General features: G+C 44.5%; 1 protein-coding gene across 1 annotated transcript; it reads right to left on the bottom strand.

Moving 5' to 3' along the window:
- Nucleotides 1-2822: 2822 nt before the first annotated feature.
- On the bottom strand, nt 2823-12910 carry slitrk6 (SLIT and NTRK-like family, member 6). Its single transcript, XM_028981947.1, has 2 exons — nt 12529-12910; nt 2823-6349 (listed from the first exon to the last, which is right to left on the bottom strand). The coding sequence occupies exon 2, from the start codon at nt 6335-6337 to the stop codon at nt 3857-3859; it is 2481 nt and encodes an 826-aa protein (XP_028837780.1). The 5' UTR covers nt 6338-6349; nt 12529-12910; the 3' UTR covers nt 2823-3856.
- Between the last annotated feature and the right edge of the window lie 341 nt (nt 12911-13251).

Here is a 13251-nt window from a genome sequence, read left to right as displayed (position 1 = left end):
GGGCAATCCACAGAGGCTACAAAAATCTGTCACGTCTGCTCACCCCACTTAATAATAGCAAATAATAAATAAAATGCTATATTTCGTGATCTGAAAACAAACTCTTTATGGGAGTTATTGTTTTAAGACATATGCAAACAGGCTATGTTTGAAATTCCTTTTAATAAGACTGCAAGAGAGTTTTTTAATTTAAAGCATTTATCAGCATTTATTTTTATAGAAAAATAGGAAGTGTTGTTCAATCAGTAGCCAACAACACTGCACAGCAGGTCATGATGTTTTAATCTATAAATATAAAAGTGGCGAACTATGGCAGCTTTAGCACTCTGTATCAGCCAGCCCCCTCCCAGTGGCCCATGTAGTATCTGTAAACCCCCTTTGCCCCCCCTTTTCTTTTTTTCTGCAAGCTCTGCAAATGGGTGACCCGTGGTCCTTGATTTCTCCTTCAGCATCTTTTGGGTGTCCAAAATATTCTCACACAGGCGACTTTAAGTGCTTTAACGGGGTAGTCCTGTTGTTGGTTGTCTCTCATTGTCTTGTTTTGTGTGTGTTTTGCTTGTGTTTCACTTGTCCATGCAGGTCGTACTATTCTACGTCTGGTGCCCCGGACGGTTAATCCCTGCAACCCTAGCGAACAAATGGGTGTGAATTGCATCACACAATGAACAAAGTCTTCACAGTTTAATACAAGAATCAGTAAAAAAAAAAAAAACTCCTATTCAACATCTAAGATGAAAAGCTCGATTGCAGGCTGCAATTTATTTAATTCAGTGTACTTATGAAGCAATTTCCACCTAGTACTTTTTAATGAAGCCCTTTTTAGGTGACATAGGAAGAAACGGTGTACGCAGACGCAGGACGAGTAGGTTGGGTTGAAAGGAAGCAGGAGCATATGGTTACTTTTACCAGATGTAAACAAACGGCTCCAATGCACCACACCGACAAAGTGGTGTTTACACGCTGGGTTGGCTATTTAGAAGATTCCTCAAGGGAGCCTACATGTTTTCTGCAATGTGGTGTGAGCGCTTCATTTATTTATATATACATAAGCATATTATAGCATATTATATACATACACATTTGCTTGCTCTTAAAAAGAAGAATAGAAAATTCCATTAGAGGCTTGGGCTATTTTTTTTTTCCTTACCGTAACCCTTTGTGGAAAGAGCCTTCATTGTAAACATTAGAGTAGGTGAAGGTTTGTAATAACAAATTGTTTATGAAACATAGCATATGGAATTCAATTAATGGCACAGAATTGCCTGCAAAAAGTCGGAGGTTAATCCTTTAATCCCGGACTCTATGCATTTGATTAGCGAATCAGCATTGGCGGGCGTTTCGTCAAGGGGAGGCGATGTCAGACGTGTCACTCGACCAGTTGCAGTGGGAAAACATGGCAAGTAACCGGCGCCGAGGAGTGCACTTATGTAACCGAGACTAGAGTCTTTCTGGAAGAACAAACACGTCACAAGTTAAGGACGTTTTCGCCATGATGCAAAAGACTCAATGAGGGGTCAAGAGTCCAGTGGCTTTTTGTTATCAGACAGGAAGTGACTCAAGTGTACCTTGATTTGCTGTCAAGGAATACACCATTTCATTCACATAACCACTTTGAGCACATCTCATAAATAATGTTGCAAATAAGCAAAGACTCAGTCTTATACAAGACAAAACCCTGCTTCCGTTTTGTTCTGGGTGCCTTGTGGAGTGTGTGATCACATTAGGCTCAGAGCATTAGTCACGTTACAATGTTATGAGTCCAAAAGAGCCCAGATGACCCAAGAGTTTATTCCAGTTTCATGTATATTTGAACTTTATTTGTGTCTATATGTGGGCATGCTTATTGCACAAGACGGTGTATTGCTTTAATGGGTAATGCCTCACATTGTTCTAAAAAAGTAAAAAAAGATCCTACAGCCAAACACTGAGAACGCTGCAATACTTTTGATCCAACAGTGATCAAATTTAAATTTAAAAGCCATGTTAGATGTTCTATTTAAAAAAAGGGTGTTACATCTGCGCTTATTTTAATGTGGCCACCGCAGAGGAATCTATTTAGAGGAGAAGAAAAGGGTCCTGCTGTGTCCTTTTCCCTCGCTGAAGCACAAAAAGCCAGAGTGATTTTGTGTATTTTGGATTAAGGAAACATTGTTTTGCACTTCACTAAAAGTCAGATTGGTTTGCACGTCAAATTTTCATTTCCATGTGATCTCCAAAGATGGTGCGTCTGCAGCACCTCCTCCAACCATTACAAGACCAAAACGCCTATCCTTCCATTCTCAGACAAACACAGCCTTTTAAATGTAATCCAGCACATTTTTCAAAAATGCATCTATTATTCCAGTAGGCTGGTAAGAGAGACGAGCCAGCCTCAGCTATGGGGTGACTGAAACTGAGCTAACGTGAAGTGGAAGAGAAAGGCACGTCTTTGTGCTCCAGTCTCGACGTGTAATTAAGATCGCCGAGTCGAGCCTCACGGGCAGAGGTGCATTTACAACTGTGTTGCTGTGAACTGCAAGTGTTTTGGGTTCCTCTTGTTCCAACACGCAACTGTGCAAACATGAAATGCCTACTTTTTATGAAAACAGATTAACAAGTCATTTTTCATGATGGTCCATCTGAAGACTAGATGACGTACCCACTGTATGACAGGCCGCACCCCACCTAAGAAAACATCTGGGATTAGAATGGCATCTGTACACTGTCAAAAGTGCTGCAAGATCTCAAACTTGACCTTTCGCTCTAGCCTTCATTGCCCGTATTTTCTAGTCTAACAAAATTATTGCTCAAAATAAAAAATAATTTTTTTGTTTTCCAAACACTCAATATAGTAAATCTTTATTTACAGATTCTCAGGGGATCATTTATATATATATATACAACATTAAAGGCACACAAACATATAAATGTGGGGAAATATACAGATATGTACAGAATAAATACTCTATATCTATACCGGTACAAAATAAAGCTATGGTGCTCCTTACATACAGTAAAACAGTTCAAGGCTGAACACAATTGGTTTTCCAACCAAATAATTATGTGAGCATATATCCTGAATAAGAACCATGCTGTGAGAAAATTGTCCGATAAGACTGACAGATTAAAAATATCATTATAAACAATGTTATCTTACAGAAAAGTATTCTTCAACTTGGAAAAGAAAATGATGTTCAGCAGTAGTTTGATTGTCATGCACATCTTTAAAATGGCATTTTGAATAGTGCAATGTTCTGTTTAAAATAAGAGATGAAAGAGACAAAAGAAGATGAATGTCTGGTGCCTGATTTAAAATAAGTGCTTATTTCTGGCAGCTAGGATGTTAAGAACAGAAACTGTTTCTTTGAAAATGATGGGGAGAAAAAACAGAGATAATAAATAATTATGGTCACAGACCTGGTACCCAAACATAAATAATGATGTTGATGTCGCAATAATTAGAACATATCCGTGGTTGCAATTTGACAACTGTCCATTAATGTGGAGTGAACTTGTTGGCAACTTGTCTTCAGTGGCACATGGCACATACTGTTTATAACAAATAAAAAAAAAAAAAAATGGGCAGAATGAACGGAAAATGCCAGCGTCTGCCAAAGTCTAGTGTAACAACACCATGGATCTACTTGCCTGTCTGCTGCAGACCTGCATTAGTGCTAACTGTTTCTCATCAGCGGTGCACTGCCGAAAGGACAAGAGCATGGATCAATTAAACATTGTCTTCTGTGGCTTAGATCACCAGCTTATCCCAACTGAAGGACTTTCGGCTTTTACAGTTCACTTGTGAACAAATACAGAAGGCACTTGAACGCTTTTAAACGTATATATCTCTGCAAGCTGAGATAAAATTAATATAACCTCAGTTGAAAGCCGTTTGATGCTCTAACACCTCCAGATAGTCAGGTTCTGTGTGCAGGTTTGCTTTGAGCTCAAAATACTCGTTTTTAGTCTGTTCCACCATTACTTGCCTTGGCCTGGTGTACATAAGTGTCTCCATCAGTTTCAGCTCCTTATGATGCCCAGGAACCTGCATTTCCACAGGCGGCTGCAGCTGTGAGATGTTCTTCCTGAGATACTCTGTAATGCTGAGCTGCTGAAGCTCCCTTTCTCGCTCCAGGATGTTTTTGTACAAGGAACTTGCATCCCCGAGTGTTGAAAAGTCAGCCGGGTAGTCGGTAACGGCTCTGTACTTTAGGTTGGGTCCCATGTGGGGCGAGTCGGCCCCTTTGTCCAGGATACTGCGGCAGATGTGTTTCGATTCGTCCCGGTCGCACTCGTCCAACTCGTGCTCCAAGTGCTGTGCACAGTAATTGGGACTCTTGCAGACCTGTATGACTGGGCTGTGGGTCGGGTCATGGTAGATAGCTGAACCGTGCCTTTGAGCTAGATGGTGCGTAGTCTTCTGGCCGATCACGCTGTAGTGCAAGTGAATGGGGCTGTTTTCACGGGCTTGCTCCTCGGCCTGCTTCTTCTTCTTGTTTCTACGCCGGCGATGCAGCATGAAGACCACAATGCCAGCAGAGCAGAAAATTATGGTGAGGAGAAAGATAAGCAGGCTCAAGATGAGCACCGATAGTGGCACCGTGTCAGTCAGGGAACTGAGAAATCCTTTCCTGGCATCTGGAGCAACTGTGATTGGGATGACATCATCCGTGGGCGGGAAACGGAAGGTAACCAGGCCGGGGCAAAGTTCTTCCATTTTCATGGTCCTCAGCTCTGCTTTAGCCACCGTCCTTGGGGTTTGGCAGAAAATGGAGCCAACCACACCATCCTTGCCCAATTTCTCAACCCACTGCTTGAGACTGACCAGGTCACAAGTACAATCCCAAGGGTTGTCCTCCAAATAAATCTGCTTCAGCGAATCAAGTTGGTCCAGCACGTTGCTCACGGACAGGTGCATAAACAGATTGTTCCTAAGGTCCAGAGTCATAAGGGGCACATTTCGAAATATCTGAGCAGGCAAAGTGTTCAACATATTGTTGTTCAGCGAAAGAAGTTTCAGATTAGGTAATGGGTTGAATGTCCCTGGGAGAATTTCTTTTATAAGGTTGTACTCTAAATACAGGTGCTCAAGGTTGTGGAGTCCCACAAACATTGTTGGAGAGATTTTTTCTATCCTGTTGCCATTCAGGTACAGTTTTGTCAGACCACCTAAGCTGAGGAAAGTCTCGTTGTCTATGTAATCGATCTGGTTGTTTGCTAAGTTTAGTAACTCCAGGCTGTCGTATGTAACAAAATCATACTTCAGCAGTCTCTGAATCATATTTCCAGTTAAGAAAAGCTTTGTGGGGCCTTGCTGAAGTACCCCTAAGTCAGATATCCTTTGGATTCCCCTGTCCTGACAGTGCATCAAAAAACCAGCGGCCGGATGATTGTGGCAGGAGCACTGGGGGACGCAAGGTATCCCAGGAACTTGGGCTGGTGTCGGAATCTTCTCATCATCTCTGGCCACTGGGATCTGGGCCACTTTAGATGATGGTGTGACCACCATGTCAAAGGGCTTTGAGGGCTCCTCCAAATTGATGTCAGCATGGGAGGGGCACAGCACGTCTCGTTTGATCTTTGCCAAAACGCTGCCTCGGAGGTGGTGGGGGCTGCTGCACACCACCTCGCCGATGGAAGACTGGCCTCGCATGTTTTCCATCCATATCTTGAGGTGCAGTATCTCACAGTCGCACACCCAGTCGTTATCCTCGAGTAAGAGCTCCATGATGCGGCCGATGTGTTCGAGGAAGCCCACGTAGGGCAAAGTCTGTAGCTGGTTTCCGCGGAGGTCCAAGTGGGTCAGTGGCACAAAGCGGAAAATGTTGCTGGGAAGGAACCCGATGGAATTGTCATTGAGGATCAACACTTTCAGTCGGACGAGCTTGCTGAACGCCCCTGGCTCAACAACTTTAATGAAGTTTGTGTCTGCCTGAAGGTACTCCAAATTTGCTAAGCCTTGGAAAGTGTCCTCCTTTAACATGACCAGGAAATTGCTGTTGATATGCAGCTTCCTCAGGGAGCCCAGAGAGCTGAATACACCAGGTTCAAGCTCCTGTATGCTGTTGCCACCCAGATGCAATGAGATAGCATTCTTGAAACTTTCCATGTCTTCGGCACGCAACTCCACCAGATCATTTTTGTACAGGTTCAGATGGAACGGTAGGGTGGATGGCACTTTGATTTGTGATATCTTACTGATGTTCCTCTCCTCACAGTTCATGTGCAGCACTCCGTCCTTCTCTTCGCACGAACACAGAGAGTCGCAAGACTCACCCAGCAATAGCTTTGCAGGCTCAATGTCTTGAAAATTAGCACAGAAGAAAGATGAGCAGAGGAAAATAATGCAGGCCAGCATTTTTTCTTGTGTCTGTGCAAAGAAAAGAGAAAAGAAGGGAGGGTGAGATTTTTTTTTTAACCCAACATGACATAAACTAGACATGCTTTGCCTGTTAGAGTAAATGTGCTAAAATATTTAATTGCAGTAATTACAACTGCTCTGGTTTACTTTTAGCTTGTTTATGAGCAAGATCAATCAGTAAAATGAATCACCCTTATTCATTTTTTTATTAGCCTTCACATCGGATTTTCATTTGGGTTCAATTGGCTTTATATTGATATACACTGATCATGCACAACATCAATATAAAATATGTCCCTCTATTGCTACCAACACAGCCCTGACCACCTGAGACTCCACTAGACCTCGAACTGTGGAATCTGGCATTAAGCCACTTGCCCAATTTTCCTCCTTCCAACACATAACAAAATGTTCCCTTGTCGCCTAATATGTCACACTCAATGCCAGTAGCCAACTGGATAATCAATGTTATACACTTCCCCTGTAGTTAGTCATAATGTTATGGTTGGTACGTGAACAGAAGGGTATGAAAATGGCATGTAGATGGCAGGATATTCAATATTTAATGGGATCAAGTGTACAGTTTGTACAACAGCCGTGCCTATTAAAAGTTTCATAATGTCTGTTAGGTTAAAATAAAAGCCCCTTCTAATGCACATTTGATCTGACATGGCTTTTATGTGTATTGTCTCTTAATTCTAGACTCGAGACAGCTTTGAGTAGAAAAGATGTTAAAGCACTGTAAGCTCAGACCGATTTCCCACTTGAAATCAAACATTGATAGGGCGAGTATATCGTGTGACAGCATGTGGGACCGAACAGTGACAGCTCTGGACAGATTCTGTGTAGAAAAATGACACTTATCAAAGAAAGTTTTTTTTTTTTCCTCATGGCAGCTGAAGGGGGATTAAACAAATAAAAAAAAGATGTAAAAAAATAAATAAAGTAGCTATAAAGAATGGAAAAATAAAAAAGTGACATAGCTGACAGCCAGGGAGCAGTAACACTCCTATTTTCAGTCCATAGTTTGGTTCATGGACAGGGGCAGTCTAGCGGTTAAGGAAGCGGCCCCATAATCAAATGGTTGCCCGTTCGAATCCCGAGCCACCAAGGTGCCACAGAGGTGCCACTGAGCAAAGCACCGTCCCCACACACTGCTACCCGGGCGCCTGTCATGGCTGCCTACTGCTCACCAAGGGTGATGGGTTAAAAGCAGAGGACACATTTTGTTGTGTGCACTGTCTGCTGACAATGACAATCACTTCACTTTCTAGGTGCTCCAATCGAACCCTGTGAAGTCTGCAATTTACGAAAAGCCACTTCATCAACAAGCATTTCACTTGGCTAGCAAGTAACTACGACCAAAAAAAAACATCTAAAGAAAGTTAAAAGAGGGCAAATACATGTGCAGCAATCACATCCCTGTGGGCTTTACAATCCACACAACAATTCTTGCACATTTACTGCGGTACACATGAGACACTGAAGCTGCATTTACATCAGCTGGAAGCATTTCACTCTTTTTTTTTTTTTTTTTCCTCCACTCGTCTTTTGTAGTTTGACTGCTGAGCATGATGCAACGGAGCAACTGGCTCTCCCGCTGAGGTCCATCACACTTCTTTGAGTCCATGGAATTCCTCTAGCACGCTGCTGCACACGCCCGCAAACAGAACTATCAATGAACTACAACTGCACCCACGCAGCCAGGGAGCACAGAGGGATATCTCATCCCTTTGATTACAATTGTGCACTAATGAGCTGCATACATCAGCTCAGTACTATGAATTGGCCTAAGGGTTTCTCATGTAGGTTACACTATGCTTTCCTAATACATTTTACGTCCATCATGTAAACCTCAGAATCCATTTGAGTCAAACTGGGTTACACGAGTTGCACTAAGTACCCCGGGTATACACCAATCTGTCAAAACAAGTGTCGTTATAATGGCTTGCTATTATGAGAAAGTTATTAGCGTCTTTAATAGCCTTGGATGAATGCAGAACCTTGCCAGACCATATTTGCAACCTGGAAATAAGGCTAAATGGATTGGCAAGAAATGAAGTGCAATTTTCGAGCTGTCAGCTGGGCAATTTTCTCCAGCGCGCATATATATATATTCTCAAAGAAAGTCTACCAAATTTGCCTATTACTGGATGGTGGAAAGTACAGACTACCTTTTTTACCATCCACCCTAGAACAGTGCATCCAGAATAAAAAAAAAACAAAAAAAAAACATGACACTGCTTGTGACGGCAGGGTACGGGAGAACGGCGAGCATCCCGGGAGACGGCGTTCCACTCAGCCACCCACTAAGCAGTGATGTTACTAATGGCTAACCCAACCGTGTGGTTAGTGTTCAGAGCAGAAGTGATAGTGAGGAGCCTCAGAGCATCAGCTGTAAAATCACGTTTGCAGCTATGCAAAATACTTTACATTATGAAGTTAATTAATGGCACATTTTGTATTGTGTTGAGGTACATAAAAACTACATATGATAGTCGTGTTTGAAATGCATGAAACATTATTGGAGCAGTATTGCTCCAATAATGGAGCCTAGCCTAGCGGGGTAGGAATCGGACTTGTAGCTGGAGGGTTGCAGGTTCAAATACCGAAAGGTTAAGGTGACCTTCAGCAAGGTACCGTCCTTCTGCCTTGGTGTCGTTCATGGCCGCCCACTGCTCACCAAGGGTGATGGTTAAATCCAGAAAACACGTTTTTTTTGTGTGCACAGTGTGCTGTGCTGCAGTGTTTCACAATGACAATCGCTTCGCTTTTCTCTCTTATTTGCTGATTTTCCTTTTGAAATAATTCATTCTTTTCTGCATCAACATAAAATAAGGGATGAGCACAAACAATACTTATCACTGGCGATCATCCACAGCCATATCCAGTGCAGAAAGCAGAAGTTTGCAAATTTTAAAAATGTTGTCCAACTATACAACCAGAACTTGTTACTAACCCTTTTAGCTCACAATACGGGATCTCACAGCTAACACACTACAGCTTGCAACTGGGAACTCTTTTATTTCAAATTTTTCATTTCGCATCAGGTATATCTAAATATATTTTACATTTTACATTTACAGCATTTATCAGACGCCCTTATCCAGAGCGACTTACAATCAGTATTTACAGGGACAGTCCCCCTGGAGCAACTCAGGGTTAAGTGTCTTGCTCAGGGACACAGTGGTAGTAAGTGGGATTCGAACCCGGGTCTTCTGGTTCATAGGCGAGTGTTTTACCCACTAGGCTACTACCACCCTATAAATATATCTAAATATTTGCATGAATATAAAATCATCTTCTTCTTCCAAAACTAATTGTTATAAAAAGTTGTTTTAATCTAATGGTATTGTTTGTTTGTTTGTTTGTTTACTTTTTCAGGCGGTAATTCATATCTCAAGCGAACGTATCTTTTTTTCAGACACATTTGTTGGGACAGTATGGTCCCGAAAAAAAAGGTTCTTTTTAAAAAATGAAAATGTCTAAATGCTGCCTTGTAAAATGTAAAACAAACTGAATCCAGATTCTTGGTATTCTGAATTTATAAATTCCGTACACATTTCCCATTACATCCTAACCCTGTTTGAAAGAAAGAAAGTGATTGTCACATGTGATACACAGCACACAGTGAAATTTGTCCTCTGCATTTAACCCATCACCCTGAGTGAGCAGTGGGCAGCCATGACAGGCGCCCGGGGAGCAGTGTGTGGGGACGGTGCTTTGCTCAGTAGCACCTCAGTGGCACCTTGGCCGATCGGGATTCGAACCGGCAACCTTCTGATTACGGGGCTGCTTCCTTAACCGCTAGACCACCACTGCCCCATTTGTAGACATTATATTTGAAAAAGCACATATTTTCATGCTCTACATTTACATTGCACACATGTTACTCAGGTAGCTTTTGGAAGGCCCTTCTACATCAGTAGGTGACTGAAACTCCCGGTAATGTGACGATACGTGGGGGCCGGGCCCTCCTGTAGATCCTGGGCTTTTGCCGGCATACCTCTGCTAGACAGGTATGCTTTGATAATTTCACTGATATGAGATGGAAGACCTAGCGGCTGAGACACAAAAAGGTCGCAGAAGACAGACATATGCAAGCGGCAGATGCACGTGTCTCTGCAAATGGTGGCCAAAATGGCAAAGGGTTCTTTTATCCCACCACCTCCTCCACCCACTCCACGCCATCCGTTGGAATGCAATGATGAAATAAATAAATAAATAAACGCAGCATCCAAGCTGGAATTGGACCACATGCTTTGCCCAGCGTAAAGCCAGCCGACGATGTTGTCTGATGAGATGCTGTCACATGCGCTTGAAACAAGAGACTCTTGAATAATGAACGGCACAGGACTCGTTAAAGAGTTCGTTCAGGCAAATGGAACGCAGTTGGAAAGGAACGAATGCCTGGCGCTTTTGCGGAACGGGAAATCAGCACTTTGTCCGTCATGTTCTTCGTTTTATTTTGAAAGGGAGAAAAAAAACGAAAAAAGGGCCAGAGGGAGGAAGCAAAAGGTCAAAAATGCGTACGCCTTAATCAGCTTAACCTGCGATCCTCACGCAAGGCCCTAAACCAAAGCCGCCGCGCGGCGAAAGGAATCCAGAGCACGCTGCGTGTAGAGTCACAACAAAAGGCCAAGACCGGCGCACAAAGCCCATTATCGCCATTCACATCATCGCCCGCTGCTGGTATACTCTGTGACGGCCTCTCAGACGTTTCACGCGCGAGCTGAATCGTTACGTAGCGATCTGAACGTCCCTTCAAAGGAAGCCGTGTCCTCTGCGCGACACGGCGAGCCCAGGGCGGAAGGCGTCGCCGCTACACGCCTTTTGGTGATTCATTGTCCTCATAGGAGCTGGCACATCATTTGCCAGTATTGACGGGGCGGGTCCTAGCTGTCCCAAAAGAGGCAGCAGCAGCCAGTTGGCTGAAGGTCGTTTTTTTTTTTTTTTTTTTGCAGCGTGGGTCAAGGGGACCGTCGGGTGGGCGTGCGGCTGGAGTACACCAAGCCGGACTGGTCCAACGGGAGTCCAAGGGGCGTCGCTCAATTATGTCTTGTCTGCATCGTGAGCTCTGCAGATGGCCCTCGCCACGGTCGAGGCCAATTAGTGTGTGACAATGGCCTGCATGATGGGCAGAAAGCGACGCACCCGCCCTCAGGGGACGCCACTACGCCCACATTCCTCCAGAAAAAGGCTGCGGGTCCTGCAGGCCTGGGGTGCTAATCGCCTCATCCCTCTCGCGGAGGAAGGTCACGCTGTGGCTTAAACCGTCTCGCAGGTGCTCTAAAGACCATTTCGCCTCCGGGCCGGACGACAGGCCTCCGCTGGAAAAAAAAAAAAAAAAAAGCCAAGCATGCTCGGCGTCCAAACACACACGCACAGCGGGGTGTGCGGTGTCCCGCAGGTGCCTCCCTGTGCATTCCCATTCATTACATCCCCTGCACCGCCAATGACTTGGGGACAATTTACAAGAGGTGTTAAAAGATTTAATGAGTCCCCAGAGGGGAGTAATAAGATTCATGTCCACCACCCCCATCTCTCTCTCTCTCTCTCTCTCTCAGACACACACACCCTCCATTACCAAGCGATGCTGCGAAGCTTTTTCCTGATGAAGTGACCCGCAACGCGTTTAAAACGGACAATGGGCGGTTCCCGAACATCGACCCTCGTCCCGTTCCGGCCGCCCCGTTCAAGGCACCTTCTCGGCGACGCTCGTGACACCCGAGACCACCCGTGCGGCGGGCGCGCTCCCGCGTAACCGGCGGCGCCGTGCCAGGTGCGCGCTGGATGCTGCGCCGGAGGAAGCCAATTTGCGGCTCGCGTTTTAATTACGCCGCGTGTTTCAGTAATTACCGCGACGCGCCAGTTTCTAGGTAAAAAAAAAAAAGTAAACCCACGTAATAAACGGATGAGAATTCCATTTTAAACCCAGAGGGGGGACATCAGGTGAAGTTACTTTCCCATGTCACGCCTGTTAACAAGATGGAAATAAATATATAGAATTATATAGTATAACCCCATAATGAGTCCTGACTTGTCCCACGGGAGCACGGGCTAATAAAAAGAATGAATAATAATAAATATAAATGTGAAAATCTGTCAATGAACTATATTTTTCCAATCGTCCGGCATCTGAAGATGAATAATGATGCATTAATGCACAATGAACCTTTCATACTTACGCAGAGGACGCGCAGTGTCGTTAATCCGACTGTCCGTCTGTTTTATGACACGTAATACATCTTCGGGAATAATAGTAATAAAAAAGACCCCACTCCTCCCGCGTCTCAAGAGTCTTGAAGAGACGGAGCGCAGGGGTGTTCTAGCGAGGCATCACCAAAGAAAAGTCCCGAGTCTTGGAACCAAAAAAAAAAAAGAAAATATCCAATTCGGGGTCCGCTCCTCATTCTCCCCCTCCTCCGTCTTCTTCCTCTTCTTCTTCTTCTTCTTCTTTATAGATATGTATAAATATAAGTATGTATGTATATATGGCCGCTCCTGTCCGCTTATTAATATTCACCGGCGCTCCTCCGCGGTCCTGCCTCTGCCCGTTAGCCCTTGTCACTGCGGGCTCCGGAGGCGCGGAGAGCTTCTGCTCCGGCGGGGCTCCTCCTCCTCCTCCTCCTCCTCCTTTTCCCCTCCGCACTCCTCCCTCGAGAAGAAGCGACGGCGACCTCCTCACGAGGGCCAGATTCGTCTATAATTATCGGCAGTCGTTCCGCGTCTCGCAGATAGTACGAGCCCAACACACCGGGCTGGTGGTCAGATATGCGCTGCGTCCCAGAGCTGTACAATGAACCCCCTTGTGGCTCTTGTGGAACGGGGGGGGTGCAGGTTACCCCTACCAAGGGCACCACTTCGAATGGATTTAAAACGAAATGTGTGGTGACAATGGTCGGTCCACG

Source organism: Denticeps clupeoides, chromosome 5 (assembly GCF_900700375.1).
Source record: "Denticeps clupeoides chromosome 5, fDenClu1.1, whole genome shotgun sequence".
Taxonomy (NCBI): domain Eukaryota; kingdom Metazoa; phylum Chordata; class Actinopteri; order Clupeiformes; family Denticipitidae; genus Denticeps; species Denticeps clupeoides.
Note: the sequence above shows the minus strand (reverse complement) of the source record. Positions and strands in the feature narration are given on the sequence as shown.